Source organism: Caloenas nicobarica, chromosome 8 (assembly GCF_036013445.1).
Source record: "Caloenas nicobarica isolate bCalNic1 chromosome 8, bCalNic1.hap1, whole genome shotgun sequence".
Lineage (NCBI taxonomy): Eukaryota > Metazoa > Chordata > Aves > Columbiformes > Columbidae > Caloenas > Caloenas nicobarica.
Window position 1 is genome coordinate 28,387,930 of NC_088252.1, and position 22,932 is coordinate 28,410,861.

The window sequence follows — 22,932 nt, forward strand, 5'->3', positions numbered from 1 at the left end:
TTGTTAGTACGGGAGAGCCAAAGAGCAAAAAAATGGTACCTAATTTTTATTATTGGTCTGTTTACCGTTCATTTAACGCAGCCGTTCCCCAGCCCGTGGCGGGTGCACGCTCGCTGAAGAAGGTTTGAAAGCACCGGGAGCGTTGCCGAGAGCCCAAACGCCGCCGGGGCGGCTCCGGGACGCCCCGCAGCTTCCCCCTCTACCGCGGCGGTGCAGCCCGGCCAGGGCTCCGCCGCGCCCGGGAACCGAACCTCGTCCCGCTCGGGGCCGGTGACGGCGCCACCTCCCCGGGGGGCGGAGCTGGGGAATCAGGGTGGGGCAGCCCCTGACGTCGCTCCGCGGCGCACCAATGAGGTGCAGCCACGCCTGCCGCTAGCGCCCGCGTGCCCGGAAGGGGCGGGGCGCAGGCGGTTGGCGGCGGCCGGGCCGGCGCGCGGAGTGTCCTCAGCGGCGGCGCCGCTCCCGCCTCGGCCCCCGGGCCGCCGCCGCCATGTCGCCCGCTATCGTGGCCCAGGAGGGCGGCCGGCAGCGCCGGGCTGCGAGCCACCACCACTACCTGGACGTGAGGAGCGAGGCGCCGCCCGGCCTGGCGCTCTGCGGGGACGGGCTGCCGGGCGGTGAGGCCGAGGCGCTGGTGCCGCCGGAGCCGGGCGTGCGGGGGGCGCGGGGGTGCCGGGCGGAGCTGGGCAGCATCCTGCTGCTGCTGGTGCTGTACGTGCTGCAGGGCATCCCGCTGGGGCTGGCGGGCAGCGTGCCCCTCATCCTGCAGAGCAAGAGCGCCAGCTACACCGACCAGGCCTTCTTCAGCTTCGTGTTCTGGCCCTTCAGCCTCAAGCTGCTCTGGGCCCCCTTGGTGGACGCCGTGTACCTGCGGGGCTTCGGCCGCCGCAAGTCCTGGCTGGTCCCCACGCAGTACGTGCTGGGGCTCTTCATGATCTACATGTCCACCCAGGTGGACGTGCTGCTGGGCGACGGGGAGGGCCGGGGCCCCGACGTGGTGGCCCTCACCGTGACTTTCTTCCTCTTCGAGTTCCTGGCGGCGACACAGGACATTGCGGTGGACGGCTGGGCCCTGACCATGCTGTCCAGGGAGAACGTGGGTTACGCTTCCACCTGCAACTCCGTGGGCCAGACGGCCGGATACTTCCTGGGCAACGTCCTCTTCCTGGCCCTGGAGTCGGCCTCCTTCTGCAACAAGTACCTGCGGTTCCAGCCCCAGCCCCAGGGCATCGTGACCCTCTCAGGTACTGCTGGGATGGGGATGGTTCTTGCCTCAGCCTGGACCAAAGCTCGCTTCATGGTTTGGCGCTGTGAACTGAGCAGGTTTGGTTTGTTCTTTGCCCATGAGAAGGCAGAGCCCGCCGGGAGGCTGGTGGAATCCACTGCTACATGGACTGAACTTCCAGCCTTCTCCGGGTTTAAGAGTGTGGGAGACCTGCCTTGGCATTATCTTGGCTGAGCTAAGCACTTTGGAGACAATTTTTTTCCCCTAGTTTAATGACCGTGGATAGATTATTGTTTAAAAAAACCCAAACCAACCAAAAGCTTTGTCTCTTTTTAAGGAGACCTTTTAAGAGCATCTTTTTCTATGAGAAAGGAAAGAGGAAATTAAAAAAAAATTACTCTTCCAAGACGATATTGTTCACAGAAATAACAACTATTCAGTGTTGACCATGTAGCCAATTTCTGAAGGAAGGCCTTATTTTAGTAAATTAAGGGGGATTTTGTTTTCTCTCTAATGGATTAAATGGGGTCTGGTAATCTAACCATAACTAGCTGCTAGTGTAGGGATATCTTCTGCTTGGCGGGTTTTGGGTTGTTTGGGATTTTGTTTTCAGAAGGGTTTTAGAGGTGGTTGATATTAGGGGTATTACATAGAAGATGCTTAAAATGCACATTTTGCTTGCAAGGTTGAGTTAGCCAGCTCAGCTTATGGGAGGACAAGAAAAACTGGCACCACTTGTGACTGCAGTGTCAGAGTGACCATGGCGAGCAATGAAGAGGAAATTCTCATGGGTTTAGTTTCTTTTGCCTCTCTTATAGTCAGTGCTCTGCCTGTAAGAGAAAATGTATGCGAAAACTGAGGTGAATTGTTGGTTAAAGGTGAGTTTTTGCTTTCTGTCCCGTACCGATCTTACTGATAAATCAGGATATCAGTTTCCAAGACTGCTGTACTTATTTTGTCTGTGCAACTGTTTCAATTGCTAGCTAATCTTCCTCTTTCCTTCCTATTGATAACCCTATGTCTGGTCTACATGTCACCAAGCATAGAGTGGTGCTCAAAGGGACTCTCCTGGGTTGCTGCTTTTCTTTCTTTCCCTTGCTGTGTGGTTCCTCGGTGCTGGCGTGTCTCTTCCCTCTTGCTCCTGCAGCGGGCTGACGTCTCCTACTGCTGATGCAACTTGCAAGTCACTGGTGCAGTTTAGAGAGCTTCGTTTGTCTGTAATTCCCTCCTATGTCCAGGTGTTTTGTTGTCTTGGTTTGGTTTGTTTTTCTCAGTACTGTTTGTATAAATGGATTTGTTACTATTACAAAAGTGCTGGTTTGGGGGGGAAAAAAACAAACCAAAACGAACAGCTATCAAAAATACCACCACAGCCTGTTTGACTTGTCCTGGAGCGATAACTTGGTACTAACCTGGTGGAGGAAGAAAAGCAAATTGCTCTGACACTGTAGTTGCAGGATGTGTTTCTTTGGGTGGCAAAACTGGCTGCAAGAAATGCCTGTTCCCTTGTTCCCATGGCTGTGTGCCATGATTTGGTGTGTCCGCGTTTCTCCTGAGGCAGCTGCAGAGCAGCGGTCCTGTGAAGCAGCTCACGGAAACCAGGAGAGCTGCTCTCTGCTCCTGGTGCCGGTTGTAACGGGGCCCCTGGTGAGCCAGGGTGGCTGTCCGAGGGCTTTTGTTGTAGGCAGAGTGCGATACCGGGCAAAGAGCAGGTCGGCGCTCCATGATCCCAAGTCACCTTCAAGTTGTGGAGAAGCAAAAGCAACAGCCCCTTCAAGGTAGCTGAAATGTGGAGCGCCCTTTTCCCTGCGAAGAGATGTGTTGCTTTAGAATTACTTAAAGCTGCTGTGACAAAACAGCTGGCCCCCCGCGCACCCGTCGCCCCTGGTTATTGTCCAGCCTGGTCTGTCCCTGGTCTAGTTCAAAAGCTCGCTTCGCCCCAGTACGGTGGTTTGTTTTACTAGTAATGTTGCAGAGGCAGAGACAAAATAGTGATGTGGCCAGGCAGCACTGGTGGCACTGGAAGCTTTGTGCTAGAAATTCCTTGTGTAAACTACAACTTTAAAGTTCTTTTTCATGTAGTCTGTTAGTGGACTATATGGCCGCCATTTTTTTTTAATTTTAATTTTCTGCTAATGCAGCCATTGCCGTATTGCAGCTGAGAGGCTGACCTGATCAGGAATGTTCATGGGATGATGTTCAGAGCTATTTCTATTCCCATCCTCACACTGTAGTTCTTTCACTGTGATTGTAACACTTAGTGCTATTATTAGAGTCCACTCTTGTATGTCTCTTGTAGACAGTAGCTGTGATTAGCATGACTCATCTTTTACTTAGAAATATATGTTCAGAGTACCTTTGTTTTTAATAGAGGAGAGAACAATCTGACAGCATTGGTTATGACGGGGGTGTCAAACTCATTTTCACTGGGGGCCACATCAGCCTCACGGTTGCCTTCAAAGGGCTGAATGTAATTTTAGGACTATATAAAAGTAGGAGTAGTTATGAGATCTTCTCTCCTTTTCTTTAGAAAAGGGGAAAAAAAAACTGCTGTGGAAGCAGCAGAAAATGATTCAAAATGTCTTTTTTTTTTTTTTTCTTTTACACCAAGAATGCTGGGATATAGTAAAGCAGTCTTTCTGTGTTTTCTTCCATGCCTGTTGTGCTTTTCTCTTCCTGTGCATAAGCAGCAGCTAATTATTGCCTAAACCTTTGCACTGTCTCTGCCCTTTCCCCAGCCCTCACTGCTGACTCTCAGCTCCTCATGAGGCTTCGGGAGTTGCTGGTGACCAGGAAGATAAAAGGCTGTGTCTGTTGTACCCTCTGCCTGTGACTGAGTTCTTTCTTGTCCCTTTACGAAAGGCAGAGGATAGTATTATCTTAGATTAGTCCATTTACTGACTCAAAAACTACTTGTCTTAAAACATTGGTGTGTTTTTACTATTGCTGCCTTCAAATCCACAATTTAGCAAATATTATATCTGCTTAAAATAGAGCCCTTAACAGTTAGCAAGTGTATAACAGCCACTTAAACCAGACCTGTCTGGGTGACTCTTTACTTGACAACTGTGTAAGAACTTTCATCAGGATATCTTTACACTCCTAAATAAAAATCTTTATTTCCTTCTGATGGTAGATACGTATTCTATAGAGAGTATAGAATTGAGGCACAGAATAATTACATGAACACACAGTAAATCAACTGCAGACTTGTGAATGATTCCTTCCTCAGAAGTTTTTTCCCTTTCCTGTAACTACTAAGTGTGTTTTTTCCTCCTTGATCAACTTTTGGTGATTGCATGTGTGATCCTTCAACATTGTTGTTTTTATTTCTCTTTCTCCTCCAATGCACTCGCTGTGGTTAATAATACACAGAACGCCAGGGCAGTGACCCCCGGTTTGCTGCTGCTGTGCTGTCTTGGATCGCGAGCAAACGTGGTGACAGAGGGAAAAGCTGTTTCAGCTACTGCATGTAGCCATGTGTTTGTGGCTTGCTTTTCTTGGTTGTTTCTAGGAGGGTCAATGAGTAATGTGTTTATCCAATTTTGATTATTAGATTTATATTTTTGCAAACTAACTGCATTTTCAATACTCAATGAATTGTTAATGAAGTGTTGATGATGTTGTGGTTTGTTTGTTTCTTTCCCCACCAGATTTCCTGTTTTTCTGGGGAGCTGTCTTTTTAATTACCACTACACTGGTTGCCCTTTTGAAAAAGGAAAACAAGGAACTAACACCAACAAAAGAAGAAACAAAAGGCATCACTGACACATACAGGCTGCTATTCTCAATAATCAAGATGCCAGCAGTTCTTACTTTCTGTCTCTTGATCCTCACAGCAAAAGTACGTAAATACATCTATGAATTGTTAGATGCTGATGATATTGGAGTCTGGAAGGTCGCTGAGGCCCTGTGATGTAACTTATTTCTTAGTTTTGCTAGTGGTTGTCATCAGAGTTCTGAATTTTCACGTGAAATGTGAAACAGAATTGCTTATAGCATTGTGCCAAGCAGGGTTGTACAACAGAGAACATCTGTTTGAGCTTTTCTCAGTGTTTACACAAGCATTAAAGAGCAGTTTGATTACAATCTAGTATTATAGTAATTTGTTTTTAAACATTTTTAAACAGCTGGGCTGTTTGTATAGTCTGAGAAGGGCAGAAAATGTTTCTTTTGACCTAAATGTTATTCCCAGAATTTGCAACTCTGTATAAACCAGGTTTCCACAGCTTCTGGTTGGCTATCATGGATACCAACAGCAATTAGAGCACAGGCATGGAAGTTGTTGCTACGTTTCATGTTCTTGGTATAGTTTTGGCACTGATGACAGTAAGAGGGCACAAGTGTAGAACATTTCTCAGAACTCCCTTGGAAATCAAATCAGAAACAGAAGTGACTTGTACTCTATCACATTAAGCTGAATTTATAGCCAGACTATCGCTGCTTTCCTCGGTTTATTTTGTGTAACTTCCATTGCAGGTTGGATTTTCAGCAGCAGATGCTGTAACGGGACTCAAACTGGTGGAAGAGGGAGTCCCGAAAGAGCACTTGGCTCTGCTGGCAGTTCCGATGGTTCCCTTGCAGATCATATTGCCTCTGATTATCAGCAAATACACTGCAGGCCCCCAGCCACTGAACACATTTTACAAAGCTATGCCTTTCAGGTAAAAACAAACCAATTGCATTTTATAGAAGCGTACTAATTTGCGTATGCAGCTCAAGTGTAGGATTTCTTGTGTAACTCTCTAAGTTCCAGATACAAGAAAGTGTGTCAGAATTCTCATAGTCCATTGAAATCTCTCTGACTTGTGCCTTGAAGATGATTCATGTAGTATCACATGTAAGAAAGCAGAACATGAGGTGTTTTTAAGATGCGTCTACAACAGCGCTGGAGCAGCAGTCTCCTGCTCTTATTCAGTTCCTTACTCATGAGTCGCTCTGACTGGATCTGTAAAATTAGGTGTAAAATTCCCGATGTCAGAGAGGCAGAATGCACTGAGAAGTCACTCGGTGCATCTGCTTTGCCAAGGCAATGGAGAATGAAAGAAGCTGAGTCAGGCTGGTGCGAAAAAGGAGACATTTCATTTCTGTGTTGTGTTTTATACAGGAGTTTGCTTATGGAGTTGTAAAACCAATGAATCCAGCAAAATACCTAATGCTGTTACTCAGTTAATGTAATGTAGCTGTTACTGTAACTTGTTCTTAAGCAACTATGTATGTGTTTGTCAAAAAAAAAAAAAGGGTAGACCTTGTTCCAGCTGAATTTGGTTGAATATCTTGTGTATTGCTTTCTAAAAAATAGATTTCTGTGTGAAGGGGTGGGGAGAGAGCTGGTATAGGAGATCTGGCAGTGAATTATGTTTCTATGGAAGACAGAATTACAGAATTGTCTAGGTATAAAATGTTTTCCATTTCAGTGCTTGCCAAATATTTAATATATAATTCTGAGATAGATATAGTTGTAACTATTTAGACATAAACTATCTTAATGTATTCTGTATGTATAAATGTTCAATAGTTGCTTTGTATCAAGGAAACACGTGGAAAGAATTCCTTGAATTATGAATTATCTTTCTTATTCCTCCAGATTACTACTTGGCCTGGAATTTGCTTTTCTGGTATGGTGGACTCCTAAAGTAAAACATGAAGGAGGATTTCCTGTCTACTACTATGTTGTAGTACTGCTGAGTTATGCTTTACATCAGGTAACACTGTGTGTGGGAAGTGGGGGAGCCCAGGGGTGTTTCATATCCCTCAACTAGAGGACTGTAAATGCCGTTATCTGCTTTTGACCTTAGTTACACCAGAATCCCTCTGGGTCTGACCTGTTGTGCTGTGCGGCTGTATTTACTTCTGATACTCTTGCCAATATTATTTCTCCCTCTTCCATGCGCTCCACTGGACATCTTATGTGGAGTTACTTTTAGTTCACCAGATCTGGTTTTGTTTCACAGATTTATTTTTTTTTCCCCAAACCCAGAAGCTCAAAATCGTGATAGAGCTGGAGAAATCCCAGCATGCTGAGTTTCATAGCCACGATGATGATCATGCTTATTGTGCAGATCCATAATGTGATGTGATCCTGGTCCCAGAAAAAATACTTCATTGATTTTTTGGAAGAATGTCATAATGGATCTGATCCGAAGGCCTGGAAAATAAATGTGTGATAGAAACCGGGCTTTGGATCAGAACTAAAATGTATACAGTGCCTTGAGAGTTGATTTAAAACATGAAAGTGTTATTTTTATATGCAATTTGAGCTGGCTTTATTGTTCATCAGTTTGCTACCCTGAATCATTGCGGTGCCTGTGTGGCTGGCTCTGTTTCAGCGCCACCCCAGACAAGCAGCACGGCCGCTCCGTGGGGTGAGCAGAGAGACAGGCTGCAGAGGTCGTTTCTCTCTCGTGCAATTTTCAGCTGCTGGGTTACTTTTCAGTCAGTGTTGCTAACTTCAAGTCATCGCTCAGAACAGTTTTTATGTTGTCCTTGTCTGTAACTGGGGAGACCTTACTGTGCCATGGGTTTTCTCACCTCCTGTAGATCACACTGTATAGCATGTATGTTGCAATAATGGCTTTCAACGCTAAAGTCAGCGACCCGCTGATCGGAGGGACCTACATGACGCTCCTAAACACGGTGTCGAACCTGGGAGGAAACTGGCCTTCCACTGTCGCTCTCTGGCTTGTGGACCCGCTCACGGTGAAGGAGTGCGCAGGAGCCCAGGAACAGACCTGCGGAACTACAGCAGCTGCAGAAGTAAGTTTTGGAAGCTGTGAAGGTCTCTGTTCAGTTCTTACCTAATGAAATTGCTTCTGTTAGGTTCTTTTTGCCTTTGAAAACCTTCATAGTGCATAGTTTATGCTTAAAGATTTCCACTGATGGAGCTAATCTTCCTGTCTGATAAAATTAAATCTGTTTTCATCTGTACACTCTTAATAACTAACATCTTACCAAAGATTTGCAGCTGGAGAGTAGTTGTCCATTTCTTTCTGGGCAGGATGAAAAGCTGGTGTTAGAAGCACTAGATCGGTGCCCCATTCTTTGCGGTGCAAGGAGCCTGGTGTTAACATTTTTGAGAGCAAACCTTGCTAAGCTGAGAGTTGCGTAATTAGACACTCTGTTCTTGGCAGGCTGGCTGTCCCCCAAGTCCCTTAAGTTTTGTGGTAGGTTTTTGTTCCTTCTGTCCTTCTGGAGGTTTCCCATCTGGACACCCCGATACCTTCTCCCGTGACGTTACTTTGCTGTCTTTGATCTTCACGCTCCATGCGAAATGGAGTGGTGGGACTGGCCACCTTCCAGCTCTGGGCAGCAATGTGGAAGAGAACAAAGAACTCGCTGTGCTGCTGTGCGCAGATCAAACAACGGGACGCAAACCTGCCTGGAAAGCAGGGTTTCAAATTCACCTGCTCATGAGCAAATGAGAAATTTTACCCTCTCTATTTGGGAGGGTGGAAATGTTTGGAGGACTTCTGGGTTTGTGGTTGGATTTTGGTGTTTTGTTTTGCTTTCCTGCACTCATGACTGAGATTTATTTCACACTCGAATGCCAGGACTCTTTGGGATGTGCAGGTTCTCTAAATGAACCATGGAGTCAAACATGCCTTGTTTGAACTGGAGTTGCAGTTTTTCTGCAGTGTGCGCTTCTCCTGCCCGTCTCTCGTTGGGTTGCCGCTGCTGAGCTGCCCTGTGCCCGGGCCTCTGTCGAATTTGAGCCTCTCCTCCTTCACCTCACCCCTCTGATCTTGCTTCACATCCTCCCAGTTGGTAACATTCCACCACCACTCCCTCCTGATTCCTAATCTGATCTTGACATATCTCAGAATTATGAAAATGCTGGCAGAACCTCAACCAAAGGACTGATTTATCTTGGGATTATCGCAGGATTGAAAGCTGAACAATAGCAGAAACGTATCGTGTGCTACACACGTACCCTTTAAGTTCTGGATCTTCTGTCTTCCAGTTCTGCAATTAAACATCCTGGGCATGTTTTTTTTTCTGAGAAATATGCAGCATTTTGTACTGTCCAGTGTAGTGAGATGCAAGGTTATTATTTTTAAAGAAGTCATTTGGATAGCTGGGGGAAAAAAAAATCTCGATGGGGTTAAGAGCAGTGTTTGCAGTTTCAGGGCAGCCTGCGACAGCCAGACAGTTTGTGTGTTCTTGAGTTATTGGCCCAGGGGACTAAGGGACTATGCTCCATTTACTGTTTTATGACAGTTTTGCTGCTTTTCGTACCAATGGTGCACTTGAAAGCCTCTCCTACTATCTCTGTAAGAAACAAGGAAGATTAAACAAATACATTTAGTCATAACAAAGAGCAAGTAAAAAAAAAAAAGCGGATATTTAATGCCTAGTTTCTAAAAGTCTGTGTTTATCTCCCAGGGAATACTTAAGGCATCAACTTGTGCTCCTGTGTTTCAGCTCTGCACAAAAGCTGGTGGTTCCTGCATTACTACCTTGGATGGTTACTACGTGGAGTCTGTCATCTGCGTTATTCTGGGGTTTGGCTGGTGGTTCCTACTTGGGCCAAAATTTAAAAAGCTGCAGGACGAAGGACAGTCTTCCTGGAAGTGCAAGAGGACCAATTGACGCAGCTGAAATACTGGATGGACTAGCAAGGTCATTTTAGTTTTATTACAAAGACATATCCCATAATCAATAAGCAGGAATCTAGATATTTTTAAATGCCACACCACTGAAAAACAGGATGGCTGAGACATGGTATGTTTGTATGTGATACCGCTTCCCCTCCCTCTATGGAAATGTCGGTTCAGAAAGTAATTGTTAAAAGACAGCACCTATGTACTGCATACATATCCCCAAGCTCTGGTTTCAGAGTCGTGGTTGCTGGTGTAACCGACGTCTGAATTTCCATGTGTTGACTATGGAAAAACTCCTTGTGCCATGTCTGTCTGAGCAGCAGCTGCGTCAGCCGAGCTCCAGCTCTTTCTGTTCAACCAGAGATGATCTGACGCGGGGGGCTGGCCCGGGGAAGGATGGCAAGGGCATTTTGATGTGTAGGTTGAGTGTGTTGTACTATGGAATTCCTTGTGGGAAGAGAAATGTTAAATGTCTCTGGGCTTTGTTTCTTCTCACTTTATGAACTGTAACCGCACCTCAAAGGATGAAATGTTTCAGAGATTCTTTTAAATGTATTTTCTGGCTTTTATAAGCTTTAAAGATTTATAAGAAAATATTTTTATAAACAAATTACATTTGTTTAATTTATTTCTGCTGTTTCAAAGCATTTTGATTTACATTCAAAGTACTTTCCTGATGAAAAATTGCTGTAAGGTAGGACTTAAAAGCAACGCACAATACTCTAAGCCTTGAGCCCCGAAGGTGTAAACTGCGTCATGTAGCAGCTGGCACACGAGGGAGAGGGCGTGCGGGCCTGTGGACAACGGTTGCTGTTTGAGGGAATGAATCGATAGCGTTGATTCCTCTATGTCACTAAAATTTGTATATTCAATTTCAAAATCAGTAGAAAAAATGCGTCTGTTCCCAGCTAGGGATAAGCAAAGATGACCAGTGCCTTTGGAAGAGATTTGGTGATGACAAACTTGCCAAATTCCCAGTGAGCCAGTGTATGACTTGCTGCCACGTAAATCAAGGTAAATCCTGCGGTAGAGCTGCTCCAGGAGCTCGTCACTGATGCTGTGTCTTGGAAATGTTCCTGTTGCGTTTATCAGAAACGACTTCCCCCGAGTGCCTTAGTGATGTACAGCACGCGGCCTGTACGCCTGGAGAGGGGCACTCGCACGTTGCTGGATGTATATGCTACATCGATATTAAAAGAGAAAAGTATTAAAAATACCTTTGAAAGGTATGTGATTTCCTTTTCTGTTCTGTGCTTCTTGCCTTGTCGATATTTGAAGTGTTGCTTGGTGACCCATACTCCAGGGGGGTTGTGGATCTTTTGTTCCTGTATGTTTCAGGAAAACAGTAAATTGATGCCAGCTTTTTAGTGAGGGGAGGGGACATACGGGCGTGTACACAGTGTCTGTGTGGCACGAGGAGTGAGGAGGTGTCCAGAAGGGGACAGTGTGACCAAGTGGCACTGACACTCGTTCCTCTGTGTCCCCTCTCCCATCCAAGTGACACCATGGGGGTTGTGGAAACTTGAACCCTGAGCTGCAGATCTGCCGTCCAGCCACGGCGCGTTCGCACCAGTTGTTTCAAGTACAGCAGAACCAGTCAAGCTAAAGAAAAGCACATTGTTTCCAGTCCCCAAACTTAAAGTCTTCTAGTTTCACCTCTGCATAAGCACAAAAAGAATGTAAGAATATATCAGAGATTTTTAGCTGAAGGTGGGTGCACCTTTCACGCCTCACCATTAACTGTGTACGAGGCACCTCAGTTCTGTGGCTTCACTGGAGCAAGGGCAGCTTACTTGAACCACATCTTGTCCCCACCTAGATAATTGCGAGGGGATTTATTATTTTTGTGACTTGAGGGAAAGCTTCTCATCTGCAGCATGTGAGAAATTAAATTTATAAATGTTTTAGAGTTTGCTTTTACTTTGCAATTTTCTTTCACTATTTCTAAAGGTGCCAGTGAAACTTGTTATTTATAAAGATGGGCTGAAAATTGCTTCTCAGTACATTAATTTTGATTTTGCCGAGTTCACAGAATCACAGAATGTTAGGGATTGGAAGGGACCTCGAAAGATCATCTAGTCCAATCCCCCTGCCAGGGCAGGAACACCCAGGTGAGGTTACACAGGAGGCGTCCAGGCGGGTTTTGAATGTCTCCAGAGAAGGAGAATCCACAACCCCCCTGGGCAGCCTGTTCCAGTGTTCTGTCACCCTCACTGAGAAGAAGTTTCTTCTCAAATGTAAGTGGAACCTCTTGTGTTCCAGCTTGAACCCATTACCCCTTGTCTTACTGTTGGTTGTCACCGAGAAGAGCCTGGCTCCATCCTCGTGACACCCACCCTTTATATATTTATAAACATTGATGAGGTCACCCCTCAGTCTCCTCTTCTCCAAGCTAAAGAGCCCCAGCTCCTCAGCCTTTCCTCACACGGGAGATGCTCCACTCCCTTAACCATCTTTGTGGCCCTGCACTGGACTCTCTCCAGCAGTTCCCTGTCCTCCTGGAACTGAGGGGCCCAGAACTGGACACCAGTTCCAGATGAGGTCTCACCAGGACAGAGTAGAGGGGAAGGAGAACCTCTCTTGACCTACTAACCACCCCGCTTCTAATACACCCCAGGATGCCATTGGCCTTCTTGGCCACAAGGGCACAGTGCTGGCTCATGGTCATCCTGCTGTCCCCAGGACCCCCAGGTCCCTTTCCCCTACACTGCTCTCTAACAGGTCATTCCCCAACCTGTACTGGAACCTGGGGTTGTTCCTGCCCAGATGCAAGACTCTACATTTTCCCTTGTTATATTTCATTAAATTTTTCCCCGCCCAACTCTCTAGCCTGTCCAGATCTCGCTGGATGGCAGCACAGCCTCTGGCGTGTCAGCCACTCCTCCCAGCTTGGTGTCATCAGCAAACTTGCTGATAGTACACTCAATTCCCTCGTCCAAGTCATTGATGAATATATTGAATAGTATTGGTCCCAGAACGGACCCCTGAGGCACTCCACTAGATACAGGCCTCCAACCAGACTCCGCCCCATTGATCACAACTCTCTGGCTTCTCTCCTTCAGTCAGTTTGCAGTCCACCTCACTACCCGATCATCCAGTCCACACTTCCTCAGTTTTGCCGTGAGGATGCTGTGGGAGACGGTGTCAAATGCTTTGCTGAAGTCAAGGTAGACCACATCCACTGCTCTGCCATTGTCAATCCACCTTGTTACGTCTTCATAAAAGGCTATGAGGTTGGTCAAGCATGACTTCCCCTTGGTGAAGCCATGTTGACTGTCCCTGATGACCCTCTTATCCTTGATATGTCTTAAGATGGCACCAAGGATAAGGTGTTCCATCACTTTCCCAGGGATGGAGGTGAGGCTGACCGGTCTATAGTTGCCCGGGTCCTCCTTCTTGCCCTTTTTGAAGACCGGAGTGACATTTGCTTTCCTCCAGTCCTCAGGCACCTCTCCCGTTTCCCAAGACTTGGCAAAGATGATGGAGAGCGGTCCAGCGATGACTTCAGCCAGCTCCCTCAGCACCCGCGGGTGCATCCCATGCACCATCTAAACGTAAACCCCAGATCAGTGATGATATATGAATTCTGACCTGTATTGTTTCCTCTTTCAAACTGGAGAAACAACTGAAAGATTAGTTCTTTTTATCTATGTTGCTATTCTGTAACATGAGTCAGAAATGTTCCTGCTATGCCAGCTGATGAGCAGATTGCAGAAACGAACCAGGAAACTTTTGGTCTTGCTACATTTTTTTTTCCTCCCAACTCTATTTTAAAGTGAAATAATTTATTTTTTTGAAATATTAGAATTATTGTACGCTTTAGTATCTTTGACATAAAAGAATAACTTTTTTAAAAGACAAGCAGCAAGAAGCAGCCCACTGTGTTCCTGTGTCCTGGGTTAATTCCTGATCGGGATGTTTGTGAATGAGGCAGGTCCTGGGGTAGGTCAGCGGGAGGGGAGCAGGAACAGCTCTCCTGTGTCCTTAGGGGACTTCACCGTGCAGGAAACTTGTCGTCACCTGCGCTCGCGGGTGCAATTTGTTGTTTCTCCAAATCCTGGCGAGGCAGACGGTGCTGCGCTTCAGTTCTGTGGCTCCAGCGCCCAGAGGGTGCGTGAGGGAAGCGCGGGTGGGAGAAGCTGCGGAAGGTGGGATCAGGTCGTGCACCCGCTGCGGCCCCCCCAGGACCATGAGCTCTGGTGCCGTCCGTCACAACAACCAACCGTTCTGCTTTTAAAATACCAGCTCCACGTTTCACCTTTTTTTACAGACACTGAAGGATCTGCCAGTGCTGATTGTCAATAGTTCTTCATTTTCTCTAAAGCTGTTTGGTTTCGTTGTCCTCTGGGTGTTCTCGGTGCAGTTTCAACATGATCATAAATGCTGTTCTGATAAGAGATAGTGTTCTGATAAGATATGGTGTTCTGATGATTTTTGACCTGATAAAATGGGGGAGGGAGGGAGTTGTGTCCCTGAGTAAGCAGTATGTGGAAGCAGCGTGAGAACTGCGGCTTTGCAGGCAGCAACATCATCTGACTCTGCAAGCCCCCAATGAGACCCTACTATTTATTTAGCATTTTGCCCAACATGCACATTGGAGCAAAGTCAGCAGTGCACTTCCGAATTGTCACTTGGGTACAAGCTACGTTTTTGCTAAAAATGAGTGTTTGCACTATTTCTATATTTATTGCTTAATTTTAAATGTTCACAGTTAGTAAAACTAACAACTCTACTGCTTTCTTTGAAAAAAAAAATTACAGGGGTAATATTTACTTGCCCAACTTACCTCTTAGCCAGTAATTTAAGAATTGTTTTAATTTGGACCTTATTTTTGTTGGTTGGTTGTTATTTTTATACATAAGCGTGGGGTTTGCTGCCTTGGATTCTAAATTGCCAGCTCAATCCATGCTTTTCCTGAAACCCCAAGCTGTGACTGTCTCATGTACCACCTGGTCATGTGGAAACCTGGAACTGGCTTGACACAGAAGCCTTGTGTAAACAGCAATCCGGGTTTATGCCGTTGCCTGGTTATGTTCTTACGGTGCATGTATTAATTTAAAGACCACATGGGAGCATCGCATGTGATTCTGCCGAGAGAAACAGTTGGCTTGAGCCATTTGGTAACGAATTACAAATATCTGCTAGGGAAAAGAATAAACAATGATGAATACGGGAATGTTCCAGAGTTGTTTTTTCTCCTAAGATCGTTCCCCATGGTGCAATAGAGGAGGTGTCTGACAGCTTTGAAGGGTTAAGGTTCTGTTTAAGTTACACCAGACCGAGGAGGGCACCCACAACCGGCCCCGGCGGTTGCCGGGGTCTGACTTGGGAGTTGTCCGAGCGCTACCGCGCTTGGGTTTGAAAGTTCATTACAACCGGCTGTTGGGTCCGACCCGTCAATCCGCTCCCCGTGCGGCCCGAATCCCCCGGGCCCGGCTCCCGTGTCCCCGCCCCGGCTCCCGTGTCCCCGCCGCGGCTCCCGTGTCCCCGCCCCGGCTCCCGTGTCCCCGCCCCGGCTCCTCTGTCCCCGCCCCGGCTCCCGTGTCCCCGCCCCGGCTCCTCTGTCCCCGCCGCGGCTCCTCTGTCCCCGCCCCGGTTCCAGTGTCCCCGCCCCGGCTCCTCTGTCCCCGCCCCGGCTCCTCTGTCCCCGCCCCGGCTCCCGTGTCCCCGCCCCGGCTCCCGTGTCCCCGCCCCGGCTCCCGTGTCCCCGCCCCGGCTCCTCTGTCCCCGCCCCGGCTCCCGTGTCCCCGCCCCGGCTCCTCTGTCCCCGCCCCGGCTCCCGTCCGTCCCCGCCCCGGCTCCTCTGTCCCCGCCCCGGCTCCCGTGTCCCCGCCCCGGCTCCTCTGTCCCCGCCCCGGCTCCTCTGTCCCCGCCCCGGCTCCCGTGTCCCCGCCCCGGCTCCCGTCCGTCCCCGCGGGCCGGTGGCGCGGCGGCCATGGCGGAGCGGCGCGGCGGGGCGGCCGAGGGCCTGGCGCGGCTCTCGGAGTGGGCGGACGCGCACCTGAGCCTGCTGCGGGTGAGGGGCCGGGGGGAGCGGGGCCGGGGGAGCGGCTGAGCCCCCCAGCGCCGCTGAGCCCCTCTCTCTGCCCGCAGAGCCTGAGCAGCGGGCTGGCGGTGGCCGCGGTGCTGGTGCTGGCCCGGAGTGTCCGCATGGTGAGTGCGGGGTGCGGGCGGGCCGGGCCCCGGGGGCGCCCTCGGGCTGGGGGCGCGGCCGGGCCCGGGGGTTTCTCGGTGTCCCCGCTCAGGCGGCATCTCCGCGGCCTGGACCGAGCGACCTTCCTCGCCCCGGTTTGTTTTCTAACTCATAAGCCTGTTTTGCATTCCCAGCTCCCAAGCGCTTCCTCTCTCTGCTGTACACTCCAAACTGTCTCACACCTATAGTCCCAATAAAGCTGAAGTAGTGGTGGTTTCCTCACATCTCACAACTGCTGGGGAGAGTCCAGCGCAGAGCCACAGACATGCTGGAGCGAGCGGAGCATCTCCCGTGTGAGGAAAGGCTGAGGAGCTGGGGCTCTGGAGCTGGAGGAGACTGAGGGGTGACCTCATTCGTGGTTATTAATATATGAAGGGCGAGTGTCAGGAGGATGGAGCCAGGCTCTTCTCGGTGACAACCAGTGATAGGACAAGGGGCAATGGGTGCAAGCTGGAACACAGGAGGTTCCACTTAAATTCGAGAAGAAACTTCTTCTCAGTGAGGGTGGCAGAGCCTGGCCCAGGCTGCCCAGGGGGGTTGTGGAGTCTCCTTCTCTGCAGACATTCCAACCCGCCTGGACACCTTCTGTGTAACCTCATCTGGGTGTTCCTGCTCCGGCGGGGGGGTTGCACTGGATGAGCTTTCGAGGTCCCTTCCAACCCCTGACATTCTGGGATTCTGTGATCTTTTCTCCCTGCTTCCATGAACAGAATTGCTTTTTCAGATAGTTTTAAGCAAGGCCATAAATTTTCCTTCACTTGTTGAAGTGACCAGTTCGTGGCCTGTACTAACGCTTCACCACCAGCTCCAGCCAAAGCTGCATCTCAGCAGAGGCAGCGACACGTTCTGCCTTGTTCTTCCAGCTGCTTAAAAAATGACAGCTCCTCTGAGCTTCTCTCTGCACAATTCCAAATGCACTTTGCTATGGGAGAATATTAGTATAAAGTTTTAACTTCAATTACCAAATGTCATCAGAATTATTTTTTTCTGTTTTGTTTGTGTGGGGAGGGAGGTGTTTGGTTTGGTTTTGTGTTTTTAAAACCAAGTGCTTGTGAATGCATTAATGAGGCCGTCGGAGCTTCCAGTGCAAATGCGATCAGACTCCAACAATTTCTGTTTGTAAAAACCTTGATACGTTCTGCCTGCAAGGTCCTGAATTCCTGCGTTCCTGGCAGGACACCTCATGGATCACGCACGGGAGGGTTTCCTGAGTAAATAACATCGAACAGGAAGATCTTTGAGTTTAGTCTTGGTGTTTTGGGGTTATTTCCCCCAGGGGCTGGTGTCTCACAGCAGTTGTACATGACCTGTACATGAGTTGTACAGCTCGGTACTTCTCACAGCTGTGTAGGTCAGTGTTCTACAAACAGCTTCTTAAAACGAGACCTCTGGAACCAGGGGCTGCTGCCGCGGCCCAGGTCTTGGCTCCCGCTAAGCTCCGTTTTCCTGGATGACCACGTAACTGTCCCTTTGAATCCTCCCGTTCATTGACAGCTATGGCGTCAAATTTAATCTTGTGATCTCTCGAAAGGTGTGCACCTGCTTTTGTCCCTCTCCTGTTTGACTGCCTTACCAAGGTTGTTGCCGTCCTCCCTGCTCTGCCTTTGCTGTGTGTCTGTTCTCTGCCAGTGACTTGACCCACATCTCAGACTTGACCCATGTCTCAGCTTCCTCTCCCCACTTTCCAGCACCCTTCAGGCCGCTGCTAAAACGCTCTTTTCATAGGAATTAAGTGGACTTCAATGTGCACCGCTCAAAAAATGGCCGTTTCTGTTCTTTCTCTAAACCTTGCTTTCATGCCCACCCCTAATGCTGCAAGTCCTGGAAAACAGGGACCATCCTGAAGTGTCTGGCAAGGCTGGCACATAATGGCTTCTGCAGCTGATAGCTATTAAATATATATATACTTGCCCTTGCTGTCTAATAATAGATCTGTAATTTGCCAAACTATTTTAAGAAGTTGGATTTAATGTGATTGTAACTGCTCTACATTTTTTTTAAACTTTGTCTTGCTCTTCTTTCCATCAATAGACAACAAAGTTTACAAGTGCTTTGGATATACCCGTGGCGTTTGTAGAAAAGAATGTGAAATTGCGGGGCAAATTACACCACATCACCGAGAAAGGCCTGGAAGTGGAACACATCCCCATTAGTGTTCCTTTCATTACATCACTACAGAGAAAGTGTGAGTAAAAGAATATGAGGAATGAGGGCAGGGATGAAATGATGTTCTTGATGTGTCTGCAGAGAGCAGAGAGAGAAAGGGACGGTGCAATTCTGGCTCTGCCGTGTGGGCTTTCCGTGTTTTACAGGTGAGAAACTGGGGAATACAAGACTGCAAGGAGACCTGTAGAAAGAGCTTCCCAATACAGTATTTGTGTTAATTAGTGTCATTATCATTGTGTTTTTCCGACAGCAAAAGCTGCCACACAGGCAGTTCACTTGCTTGCATGGCTCATCTTCCTGACACAAATGCTATTGGGATTTCGTGGTTATTTATGGATGAGGATCTGGCAGCTACATATACAAACCCTTATACACAGCCCTATAGAAACCCCTCCACACAGCCCTTCTTACGCACAGTCTTTCTGAGACTTGGCAGAAGCCGAGTCACACACTTGCTTTGCAGATACCTTGCCTGTTGCTTCTGCCCCTTCAGAGAAAATAATAGTGACTGCTAACGAAAGCAGTTCTATTTGTATGCAAAATAAAACAAACAAGCTGAAAACACTTGTGCAATCTTGAATTACATTTTTTTTCACTGGAGAGGTGAGACCAAAGTCTTATTTGCAAGGAAGCAGTGCTTTGGGGAGCTAAGATAGGTTCTTTTTTCTTGAAGTCAATGGCAATAAGGTCACTAACAAGAGCTGAGGGTCTGTGCAAAGCCTGCAGTTTCCTTTGCTGTGTTGCTAACCGGGTTGTGTGTGCAGGGCAGAGCCCGGGGCTGCTGCTGGTGCGGCTGGCAGGGGTGCAGCTGGCGCCCGGCGCCCTGGCCTGGCTGCAGCGCGAGCTCAGACCCACGCAGATCGTCTGGTTCCAGCTCCTCGGGAGGGAGGACGAGGCGCTCGAGTGCCTTGTTTTAGTAAATAAGGTAAGTATAGTGACAAAAGTTGCCTTCCGTCTGCAGTTTTGAGTCTGACTGTGGTCGTGCAATTCGGTTATCTCAGTACATTTAAGGAATGTTATTATTTATAGTTTATGTATCTTGATGCGGATTTTCAATGTTGGATTCGTAAATCTGGTTGGAAGACCAGCAGTTTTACAGGCTGATTGGTGACATGGGTGTATTTTTCTCTTGGTGCCAGGCTATATTGTGTAGTGCTGATCAGCCTCTTGTTCAGTCCATCAAATGTCTCTCACAAATGTTTTGCGTTAGTATTCGGTTTTAACGCTCAGCTGGGTTCCTCCTAACTCTTTCTACCAGAGGGCAGATTGAGCCAGAAGTAAAGCTTGTATCTAAATAAAACCGTCTTAAAGGTGGCGTGAATATCATATTTATTGTGCCTTTTTATAGGGTCGATTTCTCAGCGTGTGCTTAAATGAAGAGATCTTGAGCCAAGGGCTGGGCAGAGCAGCCCGTGTGGAAGGGCTGCACCACGAGTCCCGCCTGTACTGGAGGCTGCACAAAAGGCTCCTGCGAGCCGAGCTAAAGGCCTTGAAGAAAAAGAAAGGAATATGGAAAGAAGAAAGTTACTCTGAAAGAATTAGAGATCGTATAAGCAGCAATAAATTTGTACAGGCATTGAAACAATTTGTGAGCTGGTTAAGAAATTCTATTTAAGGTAAAAAGACTTGTCTGGAGGAATGGCAGTTGCCTGTGTTATGTGCTTTGTGGAAAGTAGAAGTTTGTTATAAAAACCAGTGCCAGAATTTAAATGTAACATCTAAATGCTTCTTTGTTACGTGTCATTACTACCTAGCCCACATGGATTAGAAAACTCTTACTTCAGGCCTTTATAAAGCTTGTGGTGTGTGTTTATAGACGAGCGTTTTGTTTGATTTCTATTCTTATGCTACTTTTGTGTGTTATCTGTGGTTTAAAAGTTTTTCATCTTGAATAATGGGCTGCATTGTTATCCATTTGTATCCATTGTAATTTGTTATGGCAGATCTTAAAAAGCTGATAAGGTCATAACAACGGGAGTTTCTTGGATAAAATATCACTTGGTATATCAAAGGATATAAATTAATATGTCAGTAATCCAAATTTGTAGAAGACAACATTCACTCGAAGAAGAAAAACCTATGCTGGTTTTTTCTGATGGTTCTGTAAATATCCAAAATCAGATTGAAATAAAACTTTAAGATGAAATTTGGAAAGGTGGACCACACTGTGCTAAGAACTTAAATTCTCGTTTTGTTTTTGAAAAGTGTTAAGTTTATCAGAGTCTATTATTATTTATTTTGTAAATATTCTCAGAATAAAGATTGGATTTCTTATGTTCATTGTCACATGTTTTCAATACCAATCACTTGACCTTTGTTTAACCTTCCACAGTCCCAATATTTATTTAAAGTGAAGTATTTTACCGATTTTCTTTCTATGTGATTCCTTACCAATGAAATACTAGGGAGAAGTGTGTTGTACAAAACAAAAAATCTTAATAGTTGAGCATTGCCTGTCTGACTATTAGTTGCTATGTTATAATTTTCTCAGCGGACTTCAGGGCAAAATTGTGAATCCTGAGATCCTAAAAAAAAAAGCAGCTTTTCCTCCGGTAAGAATAAATGTCAGTGCTTCTTCACCGCTGTTGTTCCTGGGTCCCCTTGGAGGTGAAGGTGGTTTTTGCAAAGCACAGCGAGCAGTTGGCCACGAAGTACCTGCAGCGCAGATCTGGGTGTTGGAAACCAGCTTGGGGGACGGGATGCGGCTCTGGGGGCAGAGACAGACCTCGGCGGGGGCTGGAAACCATGAATCTGCGTCTGTTTAAAAAAAAAATGAAAATAAGCGGCGCATCTGGTTTATGCATTATACAGCGAAGGGCCCGGCCAAGCACTGCCGTGGTACTTGGACATTCAGGGTTGGCTGTCCCATCCTAAATTCAGTGTTAACTTCAATTGCAAACTCAGTCTCAGCAATGATCTGCTACCTATGGGTGATTATAGCTGTTCCTACATCTGGGAAGTAGAGCTTTTCCAAACTGGGCATAATTCTACAGTTATGGTGTGTTTTTTTCTATAATAAGTATAATTCTACCTGGACTTCGCACTTCCGATTTGTAAATGAGTCGTAGGAAGATTTAACGCAAAAATCCACTGTAAAGCTGAGAGAAAAATCTCAGGAAACCTCATGCTATTATACATTTCTGGCGAGCGGAGGTGAGGTGAGAGCACGTAAGAACCAGGTTTGTTCCCTCACAGTCTTGGCTCTTAGCCCTTATTATCCTTGGTAAAGTTCAGAAAAGCCCTAGAGTTTTTTCTAAATTACAGCAAATTGCTGTATCCTTTCTGTTCGTTTGTGGCTTGTGAAGGACTTAAAAGGTGCAAATACAGCTGCTTTGTCAGTTATTTGTCCTCCTCTTAGTTGGAACTAAATTTGTGAAGTTTCCTTCGCTGTATTTGTGGCTGGGAGATAGTCTTAATTTCAGAAGGAACTATGGAGAGGGATATCGAAATCTTCGAATTTGGGCCTCTCATGTATTTTCATATTTTTTTGCACAGGACAAGAAGTTTCGGCGATGTGTTCTTACTACAGTTGTTGGTCAGAACACAAACCCAGGGAAGCAGGTTTGTGTAAGGGATCGGTGGTGTCGTGGACAGCACTGGTCTCACAGAGAGCAACCCAGTGGTTTGAGACTGCGGTGACAAATCATTTCATGAGAGTCAACTCCTGTAATTGTTTGTTAATGCTGTTTTCCTTATCATCCAGGGCTTATCTGTGGTTTGTTTGTTTGTTTTTTTAAAACACCACACTCTCCCCCCTCAAAAAAGCACAACTCGGTTCAAAGCTTCGCTTTCCATATGTGCAAGTCTTGAGAGGTCGCTGATCTTGTCTCTGCGGGAGGCCTGTCTACTGAAAAACCCGTAAGGGGAGTAGGAACAAATAGCTCCGAGGAACCAGCTGGGAGGTCAGGGGAGAAAAAGCACTTTTCTCTGTTCTAGAAAAACACGCTCTGAGGAGCGTCATCCTGTGCCTTCAGCCACAGCAGCAATGCACGCAGGAGTATTTCCAAGCAGAGGATACAGTTCGTGACTGAGAATAAAGACCAGAATTAAGCAATTTAGCTCATGTGCCTTGGCCCTGCAACTCTGGATACGCTGTGAGCCATACAAAAAGATCGTAAGGAGTGAAAGGAGATGCCTCCAAATGGCTCGCTAAGAAAAATACCTCCAGCGTTGCATGGGGTTTTTATTGCTGGTGCAGCACGTAAGGCAAATGGTTGTCACAAACACCGCCAGGCTGCCTCGGGGCCCACCCGAAGCGGCAGGTATGGTGCTGTCAGTGTCCTTTCCTGACTCACTAGCAAAGCAGCAAGGCCTGGCCACACAGCCACGGGGCTCCCGGGGACAGGAGAGGCCGCAGAGTCACCAGGCTCCATCGTCCCCTTTTTCCCAGCCTGTCAGAGCTCACACCTGCTGGTTCGCTACAAGACGCTCCCCAGTCGCCCGCGGGACCACCAGATATAAAAAGTTGTAACAGTAGAAGTGGAGTTTTAGACTTGACTTCCTCCAGCGGCCGGGGGGGCTGTGAGGAAGGGCGGGGCCGCCGCGCGGCAGGTGTGGCCGTTGCGGCCGTTGCGGCCGTTGCCGCCGTCCGGTCCCGCGCGTCTCCATGGCAACCGCCCCGCGCCCTCAGAGCCCGCCGGACCGCGGATCGCCTCAGGGCGGGCCGTCCTCCCCGGCTCGGGGGCTCCGTGAGTCCCGCCGTGAAGAGGCTCCGTCAGGAGGGTCAGAGAAAGGGGCCCTCGTCCCGC

At 47.6% G+C, this 22,932-nt stretch overlaps 2 protein-coding genes across 3 annotated transcripts; both read left to right on the forward strand.

Moving 5' to 3' along the window:
* The first annotated feature begins 393 nt into the window (after nt 1–393).
* On the forward strand, nt 394–11,022 carry SLC33A1 (solute carrier family 33 member 1). Of its 2 annotated transcripts, XM_065639829.1 has the most exons (7): nt 401–1,244; nt 4,879–5,069; nt 5,705–5,889; nt 6,813–6,930; nt 7,766–7,981; nt 9,647–9,844; nt 10,734–11,022. In XM_065639829.1, exons 1-6 carry the CDS (start codon nt 491–493, stop codon nt 9,812–9,814), a joined length of 1,632 nt encoding a protein of 543 aa, XP_065495901.1. In that variant the 5' UTR covers nt 401–490; the 3' UTR covers nt 9,815–9,844; nt 10,734–11,022. The 2 variants fall into 2 exon arrangements, with proteins under 2 accessions (XP_065495902.1, XP_065495901.1); XM_065639830.1 differs by having other exon boundaries at nt 394–1,244; nt 9,647–11,022.
* Nucleotides 11,023–15,734: 4,712 nt separating this feature from the next.
* Nucleotides 15,735–20,099, forward strand: C8H3orf33 (chromosome 8 C3orf33 homolog). Its single transcript, XM_065640070.1, has 5 exons — nt 15,735–15,841; nt 15,919–15,978; nt 18,050–18,203; nt 18,949–19,109; nt 19,533–20,099. The coding sequence occupies exons 1-5, from the start codon at nt 15,761–15,763 to the stop codon at nt 19,797–19,799; spliced, it is 723 nt and encodes a 240-aa protein (XP_065496142.1). The 5' UTR covers nt 15,735–15,760; the 3' UTR covers nt 19,800–20,099.
* The last annotated feature ends 2,833 nt before the right edge of the window (nt 20,100–22,932 follow it).

What these genes read in the sequence shown, in the direction of transcription:
- C8H3orf33 (XM_065640070.1), top strand. Translation starts at nt 15,761, where the DNA reads ATGGCGGAGCGGCGCGGCGGGGCGGCCGAGGGCCTGGCGCGGCTCTCG. An exon ending in CGCACCTGAGCCTGCTGCGG is followed by an intron (nt 15,842 to 15,918) that starts GTGAGGGGCCGG and finishes CTCTGCCCGCAG; the next exon opens with AGCCTGAGCAGCGGGCTGGC. An exon ending in TGGCCCGGAGTGTCCGCATG is followed by an intron (nt 15,979 to 18,049) that starts GTGAGTGCGGGG and finishes TTCCATCAATAG; the next exon opens with ACAACAAAGTTTACAAGTGC.
- SLC33A1 (XM_065639830.1), top strand. Translation starts at nt 491, where the DNA reads ATGTCGCCCGCTATCGTGGCCCAGGAGGGCGGCCGGCAGCGCCGGGCT. An exon ending in GGGCATCGTGACCCTCTCAG is followed by an intron (nt 1,245 to 4,878) that starts GTACTGCTGGGA and finishes TTTCCCCACCAG; the next exon opens with ATTTCCTGTTTTTCTGGGGA. An exon ending in GAACTACAGCAGCTGCAGAA is followed by an intron (nt 7,982 to 9,646) that starts GTAAGTTTTGGA and finishes CCTGTGTTTCAG; the next exon opens with CTCTGCACAAAAGCTGGTGG.